The sequence below is a fragment of the Eumetopias jubatus genome, unplaced genomic scaffold (assembly GCF_037043125.1).
Source record: "Eumetopias jubatus isolate StellerSeaLion01/CBP00866 unplaced genomic scaffold, mEumJub1_p1.0 scaffold_9, whole genome shotgun sequence".
In the NCBI taxonomy this organism is placed as follows: Eukaryota; Metazoa; Chordata; class Mammalia; order Carnivora; family Otariidae; genus Eumetopias; species Eumetopias jubatus.
In genome coordinates this window covers 38,480,283-38,501,337 of record NW_028274815.1, presented here as the reverse complement: position 1 = coordinate 38,501,337, position 21,055 = coordinate 38,480,283, and the positions used below count along the sequence as shown (strand labels likewise).

The window sequence follows — 21,055 nt, the reverse complement described above, 5'->3', positions numbered from 1 at the left end:
GCACTTTTTTCTAACAGACCAAAATACGCCCAAAATCTAGTGGGTGGCACTGATCTATGCACTACCCTGATCATATTTGATCATATTCTGTTTTTTTTGTATTGTTCGGTTTTTGTTCTTATCTTTTACATTTTTTTTCTTTTTCTTTCTTTTCTCTTTCTTTTTTCTTTCTTTCCCTTTCTTTTCCCCCGGTTTCAGGTCTTTTCTGATTCATATGGAGTATACTTGCTGGAGACATTGGTAACCTGTTAGCATTTTGTTCTCTCATTCATCTATTCTCCTCTGGACAAAATGACAAGACGAAAAAAATCACTTCAGCAAAAAGAACAAGAGATAGTACCGTCTGCCAGGGACCTACTCAATACGGACATTAGTACGATGTCGGACCTACAGTTCAGAATCATGACTTTAAAGATACTAGCTGGGCTTGAAAAAAGCATGGAAGTTATTAGAGAAACACTTTCTGGAGAAATAAAAGGACTAAAATCTAACCAAGTCGAAATCAAAAGGCTATTCAGGAGGTGCAATCAAAAATGGGGGCACTAACTGCTAGGATAAACGAGGCAGAAGAGAGAATCAGCGATATAGAAGACCAAATGATGGAAAATAAAGAGGCTGAGAAAAAGAGAGATAAACAACTACAGATCACGAGGGCAGAATTCGAGAGATAAGCGATACGATAAGACGAAACAACATTAGAATAATTGGGATCCCAGAAGAAGAAGAAAGAGAGAGAGGGGCAGAAGGTATATTGGAGCAAATTATAGCAGAGAACTTCCCTAATGTGGGGAAGGAAACAGGCATCAAAATCCAGGAGGCACAGAGAACCCCTCTCAAAATCAATAAAAATAGGTCACCACCCCAACATCTAATAGTAAAACTTACGAGTCTCAGAGACAAAGAGAAGATCCTGAAAGCAGCTCGGGAGAAGAGATGTGTAACCTACATGGTAGAAACATTAGATTGGCAACAGACCTATCCACAGAGACCTGGCAGGCCAGAAAGGACTGGCATGATATCTTCAGAGCACTAAACGAGAAAAATATGCAGCCAAGAATACTATATCCAGCTAGGCTGTCATTGAAAATAGAAGGAGAGATAAAAATCTTCCAGGACAAACAAAAACTAAAGGAATTTCCAGACACGAAACTAGCCCTCCAAGAAATATTGAAAGGGGTCCTCTAAGCAAAGAGAGAGCCTAAAAGCAGCATAGACCAGAAAGGAACACAGACAAGATACAGTAACAGTCACCTTACAGGCAATACAATGGCACTAAATTAATACCTTTCAATAGTTACCCTGAATGTAAATGGCCTCAATGCCACAATCAAAACCCACAGGCAATCAGATTGGATTAAAAAACAAGACCCCTCGATATGCTGTCTGCAAGAGACTCATTTTAGACCCAAAGACACCCCCACATTGAAAGTGAGGGAGTGGAAAACCATTTACCATGCTAATGGACACCAAAAGAAAGTTGGGTGGCAATCCTTATATCAGACAAATTAGATTTTAAAACAAACACTGTAATAAGAGTTGAGGAAGGACACTATATCCTACTTAAAGGGTCTATCCAACAAGAAGATCTAACAATTGTAAATATCTATGCCCCTAACGTGGGAGCAGCCAATTATAAAGGCAATTAATAACAAAAGCGAAGAAACACCTTGACAACAATACAATAATAGCGGGGGACTTTAACACCCCCCTGACTGAAATGGACAGATCATCTAAGCAAAAGATCAACAAGGAAATAAAGACTTCAAATGACACACTGGACCAAATGGACTTCACAGACATATTCAGAACATTCCATCCCAAAGCAACGGAATACACATTCTTCTCTACTGCCCATGGAACGGTCTCCAGAATCGATCACATCCTAGGTCACAAATCAGGTCTCAACCGGTACCAAAAGATTGGGATTATTCCCTGCATATTTTCAGACCACAATGCTTTGAAACTAGAACTCAATCACAAGAGGAAAGTCGGAAAGAACTCAAATACATGGAGGCTGAAGAGCATCCTACTAAAGAATGAATGGGTCAACTGGGAAATTAAAGACGAATTAAAAAAATTCATGGAAACCAATGAAAATGAAAACACAACTGTTCAAAATCTTTGGGATACAGCAAAGGCAGTCCTGAAAGGAAAGTATATAGCAATACAAGCCTTTCTCAAGAAACAAGAAAGGTCTCAAATACACAACCTAACCCTACACCTAAAGGAGCTGGAGAAAGAACAGCAAATAAAGCCTAAACCCAGCAGGAGAAGAGAAATCATAAAGATCAGAGCAGAAATCAATGAACTAGAAACCAAAAGAACAGTAGAACAGATCAACGAAACTAGGAGCTGGTTCTTTGAAAGAATTCACAAGATTGATAAACCCCTGGCCAGACTTATGAAAAAGAAAAGAGAAAGGACCCAAATCAACAAAATCATGAAGGAAAGAGGAGAGATCACAACCAACACCGAAGTAATACAAACAATTACAAGAACATATTATGAGCAACTCTATGCCAGCAAATTAGATAACCTGGAAGAAATGGGTGCATTCCTAGAGATGTATCAACTACCAAAATTGAACCAGGAAGAAACAGAAAACCTGAACAGACCTATAACCACGAAGGAAATTGAAGCAGTCATCAAAAATCTCCCAACAAACAAAAGCCCAGGGCCAGATGGCTTCCCAGGGGAATTCTACCAGACATTTACAGAAGAATTAATACCTATTCTCCTGAAACTGTTCCAAAAACTAGAAATGGAAGGAAAACTTCCAAACTCATTTTATGAGGCCAGCATTACCTTGATCCCAAAACCAGACAAAGACCCCATCAAAAAGGAGAATTACAGACCAATATCCTTGACAAACATGGATGCAAAAATTCTCACCAAAATACTAGCCAATAGGATCCAACAGTACATTAAAAGGATTATTCACCATGACCAAGTGGGATTTATCCCTGGGCTGCAAGTTTGGTTCAACATCTGCAAATCAATCAACGTGATACAATACATTGACAAAAGAAAGAACAAGAATCATATGATCCTCTCAATAGATGCAGAAAAAAGCATTTGACAAAGTACAGCATCCTTTCTTGATCAAAACTCTTCAGGGTATAGGGATAGAGGGTACCTACCTCAATATCATAAAAGTCATCTATGAAAACCTACAGCGAATATCATTCTCAATGGGGAAAAGCTGAGAGCTTTTCCCCTAAGGTCAGGAATGCGGCAGGGATGTCCACTCTCACCACTGCTATTCAACATAGTATTAGAAGTCCCAGCCACAGCAATCAGACAACAAAAAGAAATCAAAGGCATCCAAATCGGCAAGGAGGAAGTCAAACTCTCACTCTTTGCAGATGGTATGATACTGTATGTGGAAAACCCAAAAGACTCCACCCCAAAACTGCTAGAACTCATAGAGGAATTCAGTAAAGTAGCAGGATATAAAATCAATGCACAGAAATCAGTGGCATTCCTATACACCAAGAACAAGACAGAAGAGAGACAAATCAAGGAGTCGATCCCATTTACAATTGCACCCAAAACCATAAGATACCTAGGAATAAATTTAACCGGAGGCAAAGGATCTGTACTCAGAAAACTATAAAATACTCATGAAAGAAATTGAAGAAGACACAAAAGAAATGGAAAAACATTCCATGCTCATGGATTGGGAGAACCAACATTGTGAAGATGTCAGTGCTTCCTAGAGCAATCTACACTTTCAATGCAATCCCCATCAAAGTACCATCCACTTTTTTCAAAGAAATGGAACAAATAATCCTAACATTTGTATGGAACCAGAAAAGACCCCGAATAGCCAGAGGAATTTTGAAAAAGAAAAGCAAAACTGGCGGCATCACAATTCCGGACTTCCAACTCTATTATGAAGCTGTCATCATCAAGACAGTATGGTACTGGCACAACAACAGACACATCGATCAATGGAACAGAATCGAGAGCCCAGAAATGGACCCTCAACTCTATGGTCAACTCATCTTTGACAAAGCAGGAAAGAATGTCCAATGGAAAAAAGACAGTCACTTCAACAAATGGTGTTGGGAAAATTGGACAGCCACATGCAGAAGAATGAAACTGGACCATTTCCTTACACCACACACAAAAATAGACTCCAAATGGTTGAAAGACCTAAACGTGAGACAGGAGTCCATCAGAATCCTAAAGGAGAACACAGGCAGCAACCTCTTCGACCTCAGCCGCAGCCACTTCTTCCTAGAAACATCGCCAAAGGCAAGGGAAGCAAGGGCAAAAATGAACTATTGGGATTTCATCAAGATAAAAAGCTTTTGCATGGCAAAAGAAACAGTCCACAAAACCAAAAGACAACCAACAGAATGGGAGAAAATATTTGCAAATGACATATCAGATAAAGGGCTAGTATCCAAAATTTATAAAGAACTTATCAAACTCAACACCCAAAGAACAAATAATCCAATCAAGAAATGGGCAGAAGACATGAACAGACATTTCTGCAAAGAAGACATCCAAATGGCCAACAGACACATGAAAAAGTGCTCAACATCGCTCGGCATCAGGGAAATCCAAATCAAAACCTCAATGAGATACCACCTCACACCCATCAGAATGGCTAAAATTAACAAGTCAGGAAACGACAGATGTTGGGGGGGATGCGGAGAAAGGGGAACCCTCCTACACTGTTGGTGGGAATGCAAGCTGGTGCAGCCACTCTGGAAAACAGTATAGAGGTTCCTCAAACAGTTGAAAATAGAGCTACCATACAATCTAGCAATTGCACTACTGGGTATTTACCACAAAGTTACAAATGTAGGGATCTGAAGGGGTACATGCACCCCAATGTTTATAGCAGCAATGTCCACAATAGCCAAACTGTGGAAAGAGCCAAGATGTCCATCGACAGATGAATGGATGAAGAGGAGGTGGTATATATACACAATGGAATAGTATGCAGCCATCAAAAGGAATGAGATCTTGCCATTTGCAACGACGTGGATGGAACTGGAGGGTGTTATGCTGAGTGAAATAAGTCAATCAGAGAAAGACATGTATCATATGACCTCACTGATATGAGGAATTCTTCATCTCAGGAAACAAACTGAGGGTTGCTGGAGTGGTGGGGGGTGGGAGGGATGGGGTGGCTGGGTGATAGACATTGGGGAGGGTATGTGCTATGGTGAGTGCTGTGAATTGTGCAAGAGTGTTGAATCACAGATCTGTACTTCTGAAACAAATAATGCAAGATATGTTAAGAAAAAAGAAAAAGAAGAAGATAGCAGGAGGGGAAGAATGAAGGGGAGTAAGTCAGAGGGGGAGAGGAACCATGAGAGACGATGGACTCTGAAAAACAAACTGAGGGTTCTAGAGGGAGGAGGGTGGGGGGATGGGTTAGCCTGGTGATGGGTATTAAAGAGGGCACGTTCTGCGTGGAGCACTGGGTGTTATGCACAGACAATGAATCATGGAACACTACATCAAGAACTAATGATGTAATGTATGGTGATTAACATAGCAATAAAAAATTAAAAAAAAACTATATGCCTTTTTTTTTTTGGAAGACATGGACAGACATTTCTCCATAGAGATCCCAACAGACACAGGAAAGATGCTCCACATCACTCATCATCAGGGAAATACAAATCAAAACGACGATGAGATACCATCTCACACGTGTCGGGATGGCTAGTATCAAAAAGACAAGAAATACCAAATGTTGGTGAGGATGTGGAGAAAAGTGACCCACGTGCACTGTTGGTAGACATGAACATTGGTGCAGCCACTGTGGAAACAACGTGGATGTTCTTCAACAACCTAAACATAGAAGGACCATAGGATCCAGTAATTCCACTACTGGGTATTTACACAAAGAACACAAAAACACTAATTCAAAAGATACATGCGGCCCTGTGTATATTGCAGCATTATTTACAATAGCCAAGATATGCAAGCAATCCAAGGGTTCAACCATAGAGGAATGGATGCAGAAGATGTGGTATATATATATAAAATGGAATCGTCCTCAGTCATAAAAAAAGAATGAGATCTTGCCATTTGTAGTAACATAGATGGAGCTAGAGAGTATTATGCTAAGTGAAATAAGTCAGGCAGAGAGAGCCAAATGCTACAGAATTCACTTCATGTGGAATCTAGAAAACAAAACAAATGAGCAAACAAAGAAGCAGAAACACACTCATACCTACAGAGAACACACTGATGGTTGCCGGAGGGGAGAGGGGTGAGGGATGGGTGAAATAGGTGAAGGGGGTCACGAGGTACAAGGTTTCACTTATGAGATGAAAAGTCACAGAAATGAAAAGTACAGCGTAGGGAATATAGTCAGTAATAACGTAATAACGTTGGCACACGGGGGCTACACTTATGGCGGTGAGCATTGAATAATGTGTAGAACTGTTGAGTGACTATGTTGTACACTTGAAACGTGTGTCACATTGTATGTCAACTATGCAAAAAAGGAGAAAATGAATAGTTTTCCTTGACGATCCCACTGAGGACAGCAGTATAACAACTTGTGTCTGCCCCAGAAGGACAGCGATATGTCCTGACATCACAGAACTGTGGGGGGGGGGGGGGAAGAGGATTCAGTGTGTAATTAGATCACACACTCTGAGGATGTCTTCCTAACAAAGCTCCTGACTTTAGGAGACCTGCTCTGGGGGTGCTGGAGATGAGATGGGGGAGGACAGCATGAGAGCAAGAGGCTCCCAGGGAGGGATTCCTATATTCCCACGGGGCTGTGGGGCTTCTGACCTCAGAAGGGGACTGGCACCCTAGGTAAAAATCAGAACTGTTGAGGAGGGACCTTTCTATCCCTGACAAGGACCAGATGCACAATGGCCTTCCTACTGGAGGGTAAGGAAGGAACCAGCTGTCTGTGATATGTTACCTGTTGGCCTATCTCGACTCACTCCAGATGTAGGACTTCCACATCTGCAGAGAACGTCTGTCAGTAAGTGGGGGGCCTCAAGTTTACAGACCAGCAGTACAATGAGGAGAAGCTTCTTTCCTATTTCCAGTGCCCATCTGCCTTCTAATGGGGACTAGGGTGTCTCACCAGCCGGCTCCATCCCACACAACCCAAGATGAAATCTGCTTCTTCCAGTGTCAGGTGCAGTGAGGGACCTGACAGCCCTTGATTTGCAGGGGCTTTGAGGAGGCATCACTGAAGATGGGTCCCCACCTATATGCCAGGCAGAGGTGGCCATGATAAAATCAGGCATCCTGATGAGAACCAACTCAGGTGCCTGTGGCTCTTTGTTAAGAGGTCCCAACCCTCAGGCTCCAAGGCTGTGACCCTAGGTGTGAGGGTCAAGTTCTTGCTTTCTAAGTGCACTGCCTCTCAGGACCCCTCTGGCGTCCTCCATGTTAGGTATCCAGAACCACCATCCTGCTTCCCCTTGAAGAAATTCAGCACTAACTGCCTGAAAGGTGTTCTTTTTTTTTTAAATTTTAGTATTTATTTAAACCTGCACATACCAAATATAATCATTAATGAGATAGTTTTTTTTATTTCTGATGTTTCCAGCATTCTTTTTAAAAATTTTATTTTATTATGTTATGTTAATCACCATATAGTACATCATTAGTTTTTGATGTAGTGTTCCATGATCCGTTGTTTGCATATAACACCCAGTGCTCCATGCAGAATGTGCCCTCTTTAATACCCATCACCAGACTAACCCATCCTCCCATTCCCCTCCCCTCTAGAACCCTCAGTTTGTGTCTCAGAGTCCATAGTCTCTCATGGTTCTTCCCCCGCTCCGATTCCCCCCCTTTTTTTCCTTCATTTTTCATTTTTCCCTTACCACTATCTTTTTTTTTAACATATAATGTATTATTTGTTTCAGAAGTACAGATCCGTGATTCATCAGTCTTGCACAATTCACAGCGCTCACCATAGCACATACCCTTCCCCATGTCTATCACCCAGCCACCCCATCCCTCCCAACCCCCACCACTCCAGCAACCCTCAGTTTGTTTCCTGAGATGAAGAATTCCTCATATCAGTGAGGTCATATGATACATGTCTTTCTCTGATTGACTTATTTCGCTTAGCATAATACCCTCTAGTTCCATCCACGTCATTGCAAATGGCAAGATTTCGTTTGTGTTTTTTTATGGCTGCATAATATTCCATTGTATATATATATACCACATCTTCTTTATGCATTCATCTGTTGATGGACATCTTGGCTCTTTCCATAGTTTAGCTATTGTGGATATTGCTCCTATAAACACTGGGGTGCAGGTGCCCCTTTGGATCACTACATTTGTATCTTTGGGGTAAATACCCGGTAGTGCAATTGCTGGGTCATACGGTAGCTCTATTTTCAACTGTTTGAGGAACATCCATACTGTTTTGCAGAGTGGCTGCACCAGCTTGAATTCCCACCAACAGTGTAGGAGGGTTCCTCTTTCTCCACATCCCTGCCAACATCTGTCGTTTCCTGACTTGTTAATTTTAGCCATTCTGACGGGTGTGAGGTGGTATCTCATGGAGGTTTTGATTTGGATTTCCCTGATGCCGAGCGGTGTTGAGCACTTTTTCATGTGTCTGTTGGCCATTTGGATGTCTTCTTTGGAAAAATGTCTGTTCATGTCTTCCACCCATTTCTTGATTGGATTATTTGTTCTTTGGGTGTTGAGTTTGGTAAGTTCTTTATAGATTTTGGATTCTATGAAAGGTGTTCTTTTTAAATCCTCAAATGCACACTCTGATGATAACTCAGCGGGGTGAGTCAGAACCTTCCCTCAAAAGCACCTGAGAAGGACGGAAACCTGCAAATACACACTGGGGCTAAGGAGACCCATGGGATCTCCACTCTCTACGTTGTACCTGACTTTTCCTGACCACACTTCTGTATTAAGGATCCCTGGAGATGAGTAAAGTCAAGGAGGACATGAGGCTCCTTTGGTATTTGGGATTTAAAAAGAGAGAGAGAGAAGTATAGATATGAAGAGAGTAGAATTCTTGAACTCTTCCAAGTGTTTGGGTTTCTCTATCCATGGGCACAGCATGACTAACATACCTGGGGCATCACTTACTACGGTTCCGGTCTTTATGACTCTGACTCCTACAAATACACAACTGGCCTGAGATAAGGATTGACAAGGATTCCTAGATGTCTGATTAATCAAGGGCCTGGGAGGAGAAAATCGGAAGGTCACTGATTATGAAATCTGGACAAAGGACTGTGGATGTACAGAAGGAAGTGGACATTATGTCAGTGGAACTCAGTGTTTTGTCAAACTTGAACAGAGCATCCACCACAGGTAAGACACCAAACCAACAAGCTTATACCTCTGAGCAGATGAGCTGTCCTCAGTCCTTATCTCAGGTTCCATGTTATTGGCTCACAATGTTCATGAGTGATGCAGCCATGGTGACATGTATGGAGTTTATGCATATGCCCAATGGCGTGAGTCCACCACCACCATCTTCAATAGGGAAGAGCTAATTATTGTCACCTCTGGGTATCTGAGCTGCCACCAGCAGGGACTAATACCACCAACCACTTTTTCCTACTTTTGTACATCTCATCAGTTCCCCTGGAGAGGGTGTGATGCATCAGTCCTGGGATTAGTTGTGTTCCAGCTGCAGTAAGCCTTCCTGACCCAGTGAGGCTCAGCTGCTGTCACCATCCAAGAGTTCACAGAATTTTTGGTTTACCCATGAGAGTATTGGTTGTGACAAGAAATCTAGTTTGTCATGAAGATCGTGTAACAATGGACTCATGACTATGGCATCCATTAATCCTACCATATATGACATCACACAAAAGAGCCTGCTTGGGTATGAAATCCTGTAGACTTCAGAGACTCTCCTTCAGATGTGCTATGTATTTTGATATAGTGACCGTGAGTGCAAGAATGAATAGGTTTGGGGGCACTTTCAGGCTCAGCCAGTAGACTATATGACTCTTGATCTCAGAGTTGTAGTTTAAGTCCCACAATGGGTGTGGACATTACTTAAAAACAAAAGAAATCTGTAAAAAAAAAATAAATAAATAGGATTTGAAACCAACTGCTGAAACTAGGAGCGAGGTCTCTACACAAAAGTGACCAGCTGGGGAAAAACAGAGTGACCTAATGCAACAGAACCACTTCCCTTACCAAGGGAGCCTGCCCACCTCTGGACTGTTACCTTAGAGACAGAGAAATCTTGTCATACTCAATCAACTGTATTTTGAGATTTCTGTGTAACAGCCAATTAGATTGTCCTCTGACTCTCTGTGGTGTCTCCTTTCAGTTTTATGAGATCATTTATTTTTTACTATTTTGTTTTGAGCACAGCCATTTGGGATTCGAGCATCATGTAAGATTCCTCTACCTAGTTCAACACACTGAGGGACTTTGGCTTTCTCTCCTGACATCAAAGCAGAAATTCCAGATCACAAGGTGTGTCAATCGTGTGGGCTGACTATGGCCCTGCTGGTCTTCCAGCTCTCATTGCATTTCCTCCCAGTGCTTCCATAATCCCTTTCCATCATGATCATGCATTTATCAATATTCTAAAATAATTAAGTGTTATAAGTTCCATGATTTGTGGGCTCCAGTCTACTGGATTTCTATATACATTTTTCCACACACTATCAAAGCTACTGGAATTGACGTATTAGATTTAACTGTACTTGTGTTCATTACCTTGAGATAGGCAATCATCTGTAATACACTTTATTTTGTTATCTACAAACAAGTTTGGGTGTTTTGCGAATTCAATCACTCTTACTTGTATCATATGTGTAATGACAATGCATGACCAATTTCTAGGTCAAGTGTCACTCTGAAACATTCTTTTGAATGGAATCTAGTCAATATATAAATTTTCTATACATTTCCAAAAGAACATCCTATTCAGGGTCATTTTCAGTTAATGACCACATCCTGTGAAAATAATGCATTTACTTATCGTTCAAAATCTATTTTTACAATAATAAAGCACCAAATTCATCACAACTCAAGCAGTGTTTGGGTTCTATATACTTAACATCCTTACCATTTTGGAGAAAAAGAAAAACCTCATATATTTAGGATTTTCCTGTGATATACAAAGGTAACTTTTGTCTCTATCATTACTTAGCTGTTTACTTTCAAAACCACTTTTGAAATTTCAGGAACCCCTTGTCACTCAGGAAAATGTATTTGAGGGAAATCAAAGACACTTGGCATTGGAATCTTATAATAACCAAAAATTTGTAAATGTTTCTTTTGATTTATCAGATTTAAAAAAATTTTTTTAAAGATTTTTTTTATTTATTCATGAGAGACGGAGAAAGAGAGAGAGAAGCAGAGGGAGAAGGAGGCTCCCTGCTCAGGGAGCCTGATGCGGGACTCGATCCCAGGACCCTGGAGTCATGACCTGAGCTGAAGGCAGACGCTTAACCATCTGAGCCACCCAGGCGCCCTATCAGATTTAAAAAAATTTTTACGGATTTTTCTCACCCATACTCTCCCTGAGGACAGTTGTGTAGATCACTCTCTTGAACATGTTAATGGAAAGGATAGTGAAGTAGTAGGAAGTAGAAAAAGGAAAAGTGAGAAAATACCACTACTACCAATCTTGGCAAATTTGATCTTGTGGAAGATATAGCCCACACTGTTCATTCCAATAAGTATTCAATTTCTACCACAGATCTATGTCACTTGTCTGGTTACTAGAGTGACTACATTTACTTGAGAAACAAAGGCACAGCCAGAAGATTAGGTGGAGGAACCCTCGTTTGCTCTTCCTTTCACCTGACATGACAGGAGCCCCTAAATTCCCCTGCTGCTTCTGCCATGCCAGGCCGGGCAGCTGTCGGGGCCTTAACATGTGGAGCCTGACGCCCAGCTGCAAGCTGCGCCCCCGGGTCCTCCAACTCCTTCCTCTGTCACAGACTCAGAGGCTCTCCTGTGATTCCCCAGAGAAGCCACTCCCTCGGGCAGCTGGACGCCCCAGGCAGGGAGGTTTGTGTGCGGGCATGAACCACTGTGCGAAGAGACTGTAGATACTGCCCGCAGTAATACACTCCCACATCGTCAGCCTCCACCCTGCTGATTCTCAGGGTGAAATCCGTCCCTGACCCGCTGCCACTGAACCTGTCTGGGACCCCAGTGTAACGGTTGGAAACCAGGTAGATCAGGCCCTGTGGAGACTGGCCTGGCTTCTGCCGGAACCAATGCAAACAAGTGTTTCCATTACTGTGTAGGAGGCTCTGACTGGCCCTGCAGGAGATGGAGACCGGCTCTCCAGGCGTGATGGGCAGGGAGAGTGGGGTCTGTGTCATCACGATTTCCCCACTGGATCCTAGGTAAGGAGAGAGAAGTGCCATGATCGTTACAAATATATTTAGCTACTTTCATTGTTTCCATTTGGTTATTTAACCAAAATACTGCTTTTTACTCTCATTATTTGAGATTTCAAACATGCTGCAAAAATGCACATTCAATAATGAGCCTGAGATCCGTGAAGTAGAGAGAGGCCTCTGAACATTGCCCACCCCATCCCCACCTTCTCTGTCACAGTCCTCACTAGAGCACAGGTCCTTGTTCTTTCTGGAATCTTCCTCACCTCCCACATCTACACATCACCTGCCCCACCCTGGAGGTCAAGTCACACACCTCCTACAGGCACACACAATACATGTGCAGAGCAGAGGAGTCCCCACAGCTCAGCCCCCACCCCCACTAATTCTCTTTCTTCTCCGCCCTCTGGCCTTACCAGGGAACCAAAGCATTAGCAGCCCAAGGAGCTGAGCAGGGAACCTCATTTTGAGAAGCTGAACTGAGGAGTCCTGGTAAGTCAAAGCAAGATTCAAGCTGGCCTTTTATCTCAGACTTGCAAGGGCAGGACCTCCCTAGGGGACACTATGCAAATCCCCTGCTGGGTGCAGCAGTGTGGAAGGGGCAGGGGGGAGGTGGGAGGGGCCTACCTTTGAGCAGATTGAAATAAAAGGTCTTTGGGACCTTTGTGTTTGAGAGAAAACCAATAAAGTCAAGTCCATACTACCTGCAGCAGTGGGAAGAGCAATCCCACTGTGAAAGTGTGGATCACAGCAAGCACCCAGTGCTTATGGTTCCTTCACTCTGAGCAAGCATCAGGGAGCGGATCACACATGTGAGTCCGGGGTCCATCTCTGGAAGGTGAATGCCATGTTCCTCACATTCTTCCACCTAGTCTGGGTAAGGAAGCAGCTCCCACCCCACTAGTCCTTGTCATCAGCATTTCCCCCAGTAACAGTTTGGAGTGGAGCTAGTTCAAGAGTTGTCTGGTCCTTGCTCTCATCAGGTCAAGTGTTAAGAACGGTAAAATCGGGTGTTAGAAATGGCGTTTTCCTGAAACCAAGTGAATGAAATTTCCAAAATGCACTCAAATGAAAGGAACTTGACAGGGAGGAAAGGATGTGTCTGTTCCAGAGAGACATACTAGCCCAGCGTGAGACAATAGAAAATGTAAAAGAATATTATATCCCAGGCTGTGAATATGAAAACATGATATTCTGGAAAACCGGTTGTTACAATATGGTGCAGGATCAGTCATGCTTATCTCACTCCATATACACATCTAGATAGAGAGACAGAATTAATCCAAGGTTTCTCAGAGAAATAATTCCCTTGAGATGATGGGAAAGAAATAAAAAGAATTTATTCTATATATATTAAAATAGTGCTTAGTACTCTGCCCATACTGACTCCTTGTCATCAAGTAGAACCTGGTCCTGTAAGGACATCTCCAGTTCTTGTTAGCTCTGTGTGAGATCCTGAGGCTCTCACATGACCTGTAGGCTGGGGATGCACCTCCACGAGTCTCCAATAGCAATGGGAGATTGCACTGTGAGAAGAGCAATGACTGCATTCATCATTTTAATACCTCAGGGAACATGGACCCATCGCTGTCCATTTCCTGGACTTTCATTTCAATAAGGTCACTATGGACTAGGGTGCTGGGTCAGAGCTGCCTGGGACCGTCCCCCAACCAGCCTTTATAAATAAGGAAAGAACCTGACTTTACTTCTCGTGTCTCCTTGATGCAGGTCATGTTGAATTGAACAGCTCCTGAACAGTACTAATCATGTCAGATAATTGCTTTTACCCTGAGGATAAAATTCAGGAGCAATTGAAAAAACACATTTTGCCAGCCCCTGTACAAATACGTGTTTCTATTAGCAGGTAGCAGACTGTGTCCCAACAATTCCAGCCCTCCTAATTAAATACACCAATGAAAGATGTCAGAAAATAAAGCAGAGAAAGAAAGAAAGAAGGAAAAAGAAAGAAGAAAGAAGAAAAAGAAAGAAAAAGAAAGAAAGAAAGAAAGAAAGAAAGAAAGAAAGAAAGAAAAAGAAAGAAAGAAAGGAAGGAAGGAAGAAAGAAAGAAAGAGAAAAGAAAGAAAGAAAGAAAGGGAAAGGAAAGGAAGGGAAAGGAGAAGAGAGGAGAGGAGAGGAGAGGAGAGGAGAGGAAAGGAAAAGGAAGGAAGGAAGGAAGGGAAGACTTTATAAATTGTAAAGCTAGTTTTGTAGGACTATTTTCAAGTGTACTAAGGATGGTTTCTATACAGTACTATTGGTTGAATTGTGTCCCACCAAAATCATGTTAACTTTTAGTCCCCAGTACTTCAGAATGTGACATGATTTTAGAAAGAATCACTGGAGATACATATAGTTAATTTTGATGTGGTCATATTGCGGTGGACCCTTCATAAGTATGATAACAGAAAGGGAGAAAGGACACACATTCCTATTTCTAAGGAAGCATTTCTATCTCCTGCAGATAAACAAAGTGTACTGGGGCCTGGAGAACAAAACTGACCAGCAAGCTACCTGAGTCACTTCACAGCACGGAGAAATAAGACTTTGTATGGGTTGAAAGAACAAGGAACCCCAGTTGAGCATCAGTCTTTGGGAATCTCCAACCTTGACCATCAACCACTGAATGAGGAAGGACTTAGGCAGGTGGGTCTCACTGTACTTTGTGTCTGTTGTCAGATGCTGTTGGTTTGAGCTCCATAAAGCTGGAAGCCAGTGTGTGACTGTGTGACTGGGAAGACTGTCTCCTTGGGGTCAGTCTGTTATCCTGCAGTCCCTTTATGGGGCATGGAGACTCTGCTACTCTTGCCCATTCCGTGCACTGTGTTCTCTAGACTTTGTCAACCCAAACAGCCAGGCCCACACTGCTTCGGATGAGATTAGAGACACGGAGACCTGGGCACCTCCTGCATCCAAAGGGAGGCTCTTCTCTCTGATTAAAGGGGAGTTTGTTTGTCCTTGAGTGAGATCACCCCGCCTGGCAGGGGAGCTCCCCCCGCTGCAGGTGGGCTGGAGTGGATTGCTGAGCCCTGAGTCACCTGTGACTGAAGCTGGTTGCCTTGCACCAATAACTGCAAATTGTCACCCACAAAAGCTAAAATACATGGACAAGCTTTCTGGTTACAGGGAGCTCAGGAAAGACTCCACGAACGTGTTTATCCTCTGAGTGTGCATGGTCTCTGAAAACACTGGGAGAAACAAGTGTGCTTACATGCCTGACTGCTCTGGACCCTCAAGGCCACATTCCCCTTCTGCTTCACATGAATCGGCATCCAAATGTCTGACTTATTTGTGTTTCCTTTCTTGGCATAAATATAAAAAATATCAGATAGAGATCATACCTGATCCACAAAGATACGTGGGGGAATCATGTACTGAATGAAGTCACTTTGTCTGTAAACATGAAACTTTCTGCTGATCCAAAGTCACCCACAGACTAACTAGACAAAGTCACGCAACAACTCCATTGTCTGCCTGAGCTTTCTCTGCCTAAGTCCTTCATCTCTAGCATCTCCGCTTAAGGATTAATTCCGAAGGAATGGGCATCTGTCTTCAAAAGAAGTTTTTCCTTCAAAGCCACAGTTTGTCTGGAAGTTAATAATACTTTCGTTCTGTTTGCAGGTGAGGTTTGTCTTTTGAACTTGTATGAAGTTCTGGCTGACTTGAGAGATGGGGATGGGAAAAGGCCGGAAAATTCTCAAGCCAAATCAGGGATTCTAGCTATTTAAGTTTTATGTGAAGCTGCCTATGATAGGAGAATCTGCACTAATACACCACAAAGACCACGGAAAAGAATTACTTTTTATTTTTCGTTGTAAGAGATAGTCTACCTGAATAAAAATGGAGATTATAAACTGAGAATTCTCAAGTTCAATGCTTCTTTTTCCCTATTCAACAATTTCAGGGATCTACAAATTCTATAAATTTCCAATAGGGAAATGTTAAGACCCTCTGCAAAAACCATATCAAATTCGATCACTTCAATTGGTTTCTGAAATCCACCAAAGGGCTCCTTAACCACTTCTTTTCGTCTTCTGTTGACACCCATGGAATGTTCAGAACAGCAGAGAGGCAAGGGTCAAACGATGGCTTTAGTGGCCATTCCTTGTCTCCTTAATAAAGACACAGTCTCCACATTTGTAAAGGAAACGGTGATTTTCTGCCTTAGGAGCAGCAGCCTCATGGTGGTAAACTTCACATCTCCTCAGTCTCTATTGGCCTGGAGCCGAGGGTAACCCAAAGTTCAACTGCTGTCGGAAGTATCCCCTGCCGAGACCTTCAGCGCTTCCAGAAGTGTGTATGTTGACCTTTACAGAGCACGACTTAGGCCAAGTAGAGACCAAGGATCATTAATAAATTAAAATAATATGGAGTAACTGGATTCGAAGCTCCGTGGAGCAGACACAGGAGGAAATCAGCAAATTGAACAAGAAGCTCTAGGTAATGACAACTTATCAGAAACTCCCTTGGGCACAGCTCCCTGGTATCTCCCATGCTTAGCCTAGGAAATTGGGAACATCCTCAACCCAAAGAGTGGCTCTCTCATATCCTGGAGATTCAGCAGCCCTGAGTGAAATTTGAAGCCAATTAGGAGAACATATATTAATCTATTATAATGGGAACTCTGCTCCAAAATGATTTATTTAAGGCAAAATAAACAGGAGAAGCCTACTGATTTTATGCAAAAAGTTAAAGCAAATATTTGCTAGTCGCTGACTAGTGACTGGTGAGAAATGGCGGATGAGAGCGGCAACTTCTGTTTTCGGTTTCATGCTAAGGTTTCAAGACTTCCATCATTTGCCGTGGCTTCAAACTACATTGCAGTGTTGGTCACGACAGCAGTTCATCTATACTCAGAACGTGGACGAGGAGAGAAAGATCAGAACAACCTGCTACCAAATTTGTCTCCGTGTTAACATTTACAGAAAGAGAGATGGAGACCCAGGGAAAGAGAGCGTGAGAGACAATGAGAGAGACGAGAGGCATAATTTGAGTAAACATCCTCATAGCAATAGAACCTTCCAGGTGATTGGCAAATGAGGAAAAACTTGGGACCAGGACCTGCCTGTCTCAGGAGAGCAGGAGGACTTCAACCCTTGACTTGGCCGCCCCCTAGTGTTCCATTGGTGTAAGCACCAGGTGAAAGCAGGTAGATTTTAAGGACAGATAACTAATTTCAACATTTACACCCTCCTAACCAGAGCCACAATACAGAAATTGTGTCAAGACAAACAGAATCACCTACAAGTGGCCTGGGAGCTCTTTCTGGGGTGCTGGTGACGTTCTGGATGTGGTCTGGTTGCCGATTTCCCTTATTAGGTGCTGCTGTCCCGATGACATTTCTGGGCGCTCTGCTCTACAGGTGGCACGGAATCACGGGAAATAGTCTCCGCCGGTGATAGAAGAGTTACCACGTGACTAGGATTGGCCGGTATAGTCCCTTCCATTGTGCTAATGTCTGCCTTTTCTTTAAAGAAGGAATCACGGGACAGGCTTCACTGACTTCCGGGACCAGACAGCCCACCTCTAGGAGTGCTTGGGCTGGCCCTGGGACCAGGTGACGGCAGTCAGGCAGCTCGGAGTGGGGCCCAGAGCAGCAGAGGACCCTGCAGCAGGTCCAGCCTCAGTGCAGGTGGCCCGGTCCCTCTGTCAGTGGGCACACGGAGGACTTGAACGAGGACGTCAACCCTCGGGACATAATTGGTACTTGTAGGCCACTCTGTTGGAGACTCATAAAGTACATATTCCTCTTGAAACATTTGCTAAGATAGGCCACAAGGTGTGGGTGACAAGTTATGCCAATAAAATTAAATGGATACAAATCACAAAACGTGTATTCTATGAAAACAGGGTAATTCTATTCCAGAGCAATGACAGAAGGTTATCAGAAAGCGCCCCAGATATTTGGAAACCAAGTAAGAAAACACTAAATAAAAGTAGGGTCCAGAAGGAACAAAAGGGGAAAGTGGAAAGTTTTTTGAGGTGAAAGAAAACACCGCATAGCAAAGTTTCTGGGAGACAAGAAAGCGGTGAACTTATAGCTCTGAATTGATAACGGTAAACATGCATATTGGCAAAGAAGTTTCAAATCAATCCCCTGAGCGGCCACCGTGGCATCCCGGTGAAAGAGGAGCATATGAGACTAAAACACGAGGGTCTTTCCTGAAGATAAGGGGGACAACGCCAGGAGCGCATGCTCAGGCGGCAGCACTGGACCGGGATCGCTGTGGGGAAATGCCCGGCTTACTAGACGGGCTGCATTTATTTGGCAAACACGGGCACGGCACGGAGGATTAGGGGGAGCCCTCAGGAGCTCTTGCATTCGCCATAACGGGTTCCTCACGGGACAGGAGCCCCTAAATTCCCCTGCTGCTTCTGCCATGCCAGGCCGGGCAGCTGTCGGGGCCTTAACATGTGGAGCCTGACGCCCAGCTGCAAGCTGCGCCCCCGGGTCCTCCAACTCCTTCCTCTGACACAGACTCAGAGGCTCTCCTGTGATTCCCCAGAGAAGCCACTCCCTCGGGCAGCTGGACGCCCCAGGCAGGGAGGTTTGTGTGCGGGCATGAACCACTGTGCAAGGAGACTGTAGATTTTGCCCGCAGTAATACACTCCCACATCGTCAGCCTCCACCCTGCTGATTCTCAGGGTGAAATCCGTCCCTGACCCGCTGCCACTGAACCTGTCTGGGACCCCAGCGTAACGGTTGGAAACCAGGTAGATCAGGCTCTGTGGAGACTGGCCTGGCTTCTGCCGGAACCAATGCAAACAAGTGTTTCCATTACTGTGTAGGAGGCTCTGACTGGCCCTGCAGGAGATGGAGACCGGCTCTCCAGGCGTGATGGGCAGGGAGAGTGGGGTCTGTGTCATCACGATTTCCCCACTGGATCCTAGGTAAGGAGAGAGAAGTGCCATGATCGTTACAAATATATTTAGCTACTTTCATTGTTTCCATTTGGTCATTTTAACCAAAATACTGCTTTTTACTCTCATTATTTGAGATTTCAAACATGCTGCAAAAATGCACATTCAATAATGAGCCTGAGATCCGTGAAGTAGGGAGAGGCCTCTGAACATTGCCCACCCCATCCCCACCTTCTCTGTCACAGTCCTCACTAGAGCACAGGTCCTTGTTCCTTCTGGAATCTTCCTCACCTCCCACATCTACACATCACCTGCCCCACCCTGGAGGTCAAGTCACACACCTCCTACAGGCACACACAATACATGTGCAGAGCAGAGGAGTCCCCACAGCTCAGCCCCCACCCCCACTAATTCTCTTTCTTCTCCGCCCTCTGGCCTTACCAGGGAACCAAAGCATTAGCAGCCCAAGGAGCTGAGCAGGGAACCTCATTTTGAGAAGCTGAACTGAGGAGTCCTGGTAAGTCAAAGCAAGATTCAAGCTGGCCTTTTATCTCAGACTTGCAAGGGCAGGACCTCCCTAGGGGACACTATGCAAATCCCCTGCTGGGTGCAGCAGTGTGGAAGGGGCAGGGGGGAGGTGGGAGGGGCCTACCTTTGAGCAGATTGAAATAAAAGGTCTTTGGGACCTTTGTGTTTGAGAGAAAACCAATAAAGTCAAGTCCATACTACCTGCAGCAGTGGGAAGAGCAATCCCACTGTGAAAGTGTGGATCACAGCAAGCACCCAGTGCTTATGGTTCCTTCACTCTGAGCAAGCATCAGGGAGCGGATCACACATGTGAGTCCGGGGTCCATCTCTGGAAGGTGAATGCCATGTTCCTCACACTCTTCCACTTATTTGAATTGGTTCCAGCAGAAGCCAGGCCAGTCTCCACAGGGCCTGATCTATAAAGTTTCCAACCCTTACTCTGGGGTCCCAGATAGGTTCAGACAATGGGACCTATCATTGACAAATTTCTGGGCTTTTGTTTAAATACAGTCACTATGGAATAGGGTGCTGGGTAAGAGCTGCTCTGGGGTGTTGGTCTACCTCACCAGCCTTTATCAAATAGTGAAATAACCTGATTTTACTTCTCATGTCAGCCTGATGCAGGTCATGTGGAATTGAACAGCTCCTGAAAAATGGTACTCCTGTCAGGTTGCTTTTCTCTTACAAGTCAAATTCGGGAGCAAATGAAAAAATAGATTTTGCCATCTGATTATATGTTGAGTAGTCATCCCAAAGTCAGATTTAATTGGCCAAGAACACAAATTAACAAGGACAGTATAATATGTAAGATTCTTCAAGACTGTTTGGCCTGAATGTCTTCTGGAAAATCCTTAAGAATAACATTTTCAAATAATGCTGAGAACGTAATTTGACAAGGATTTTGTTGAGCTTTCGACCCTGAACTCTGGGGCAAGAATCCTGGTCACTGAGAGAAGATGTGGTGTCAGGTGGATGTGGTATACCTATGTCCTATATCTCACTAGTGACAGTATGCTTCACCCCTTCATTCTGCTACATTAGTTTAGGTTTTTGGTTTTCTTGGCCTGGTCCTTCCTTACGATTGTAAGGAGAGTGACTCTAGGTCTCCCTTCTGGCTTCTAAAGGCACCTGTACAAATAGGTGTTTCTATTAGCAGGTAGCAGTCTGTGTCCTGACAATTCCAACCCTCCTAATTAAATACACCAATGAAAGTTGTCAGAAAATTAAGTAGTGAAAGAAAGAAAGAAAGAAAGAAAGAGAGAAAGAAAGAAAGAAAGAAAGAAAGAAAGAAAGAAAGAAAGGAAGGAAGAAAGGAAGGAAGAAAGAGGAAGAAAGAAAGGAAGAAAGAGAAAGAAAGAG

General features: G+C 43.6%; 1 protein-coding gene across 1 annotated transcript in view; it reads right to left on the bottom strand.

Annotated features, from left to right (window-relative positions):
* Nucleotides 1–19,694, bottom strand: part of LOC114223447 (immunoglobulin kappa light chain-like) — a 111,081-nt gene extending 91,387 nt beyond the window's left edge. Inside the window, exons 1-2 of the mRNA XM_088026427.1 lie at nt 19,610–19,694; nt 18,885–19,194 (exon numbers count right to left, since the gene is read on the bottom strand). Of these exons, the coding sequence (XP_087882553.1) occupies nt 18,885–19,194; nt 19,610–19,658 (359 nt within the window). The 5' untranslated portion in view covers nt 19,659–19,694. The remainder of the gene's footprint in view (nt 1–18,884; nt 19,195–19,609) is intronic.
* Between the last annotated feature and the right edge of the window lie 1,361 nt (nt 19,695–21,055).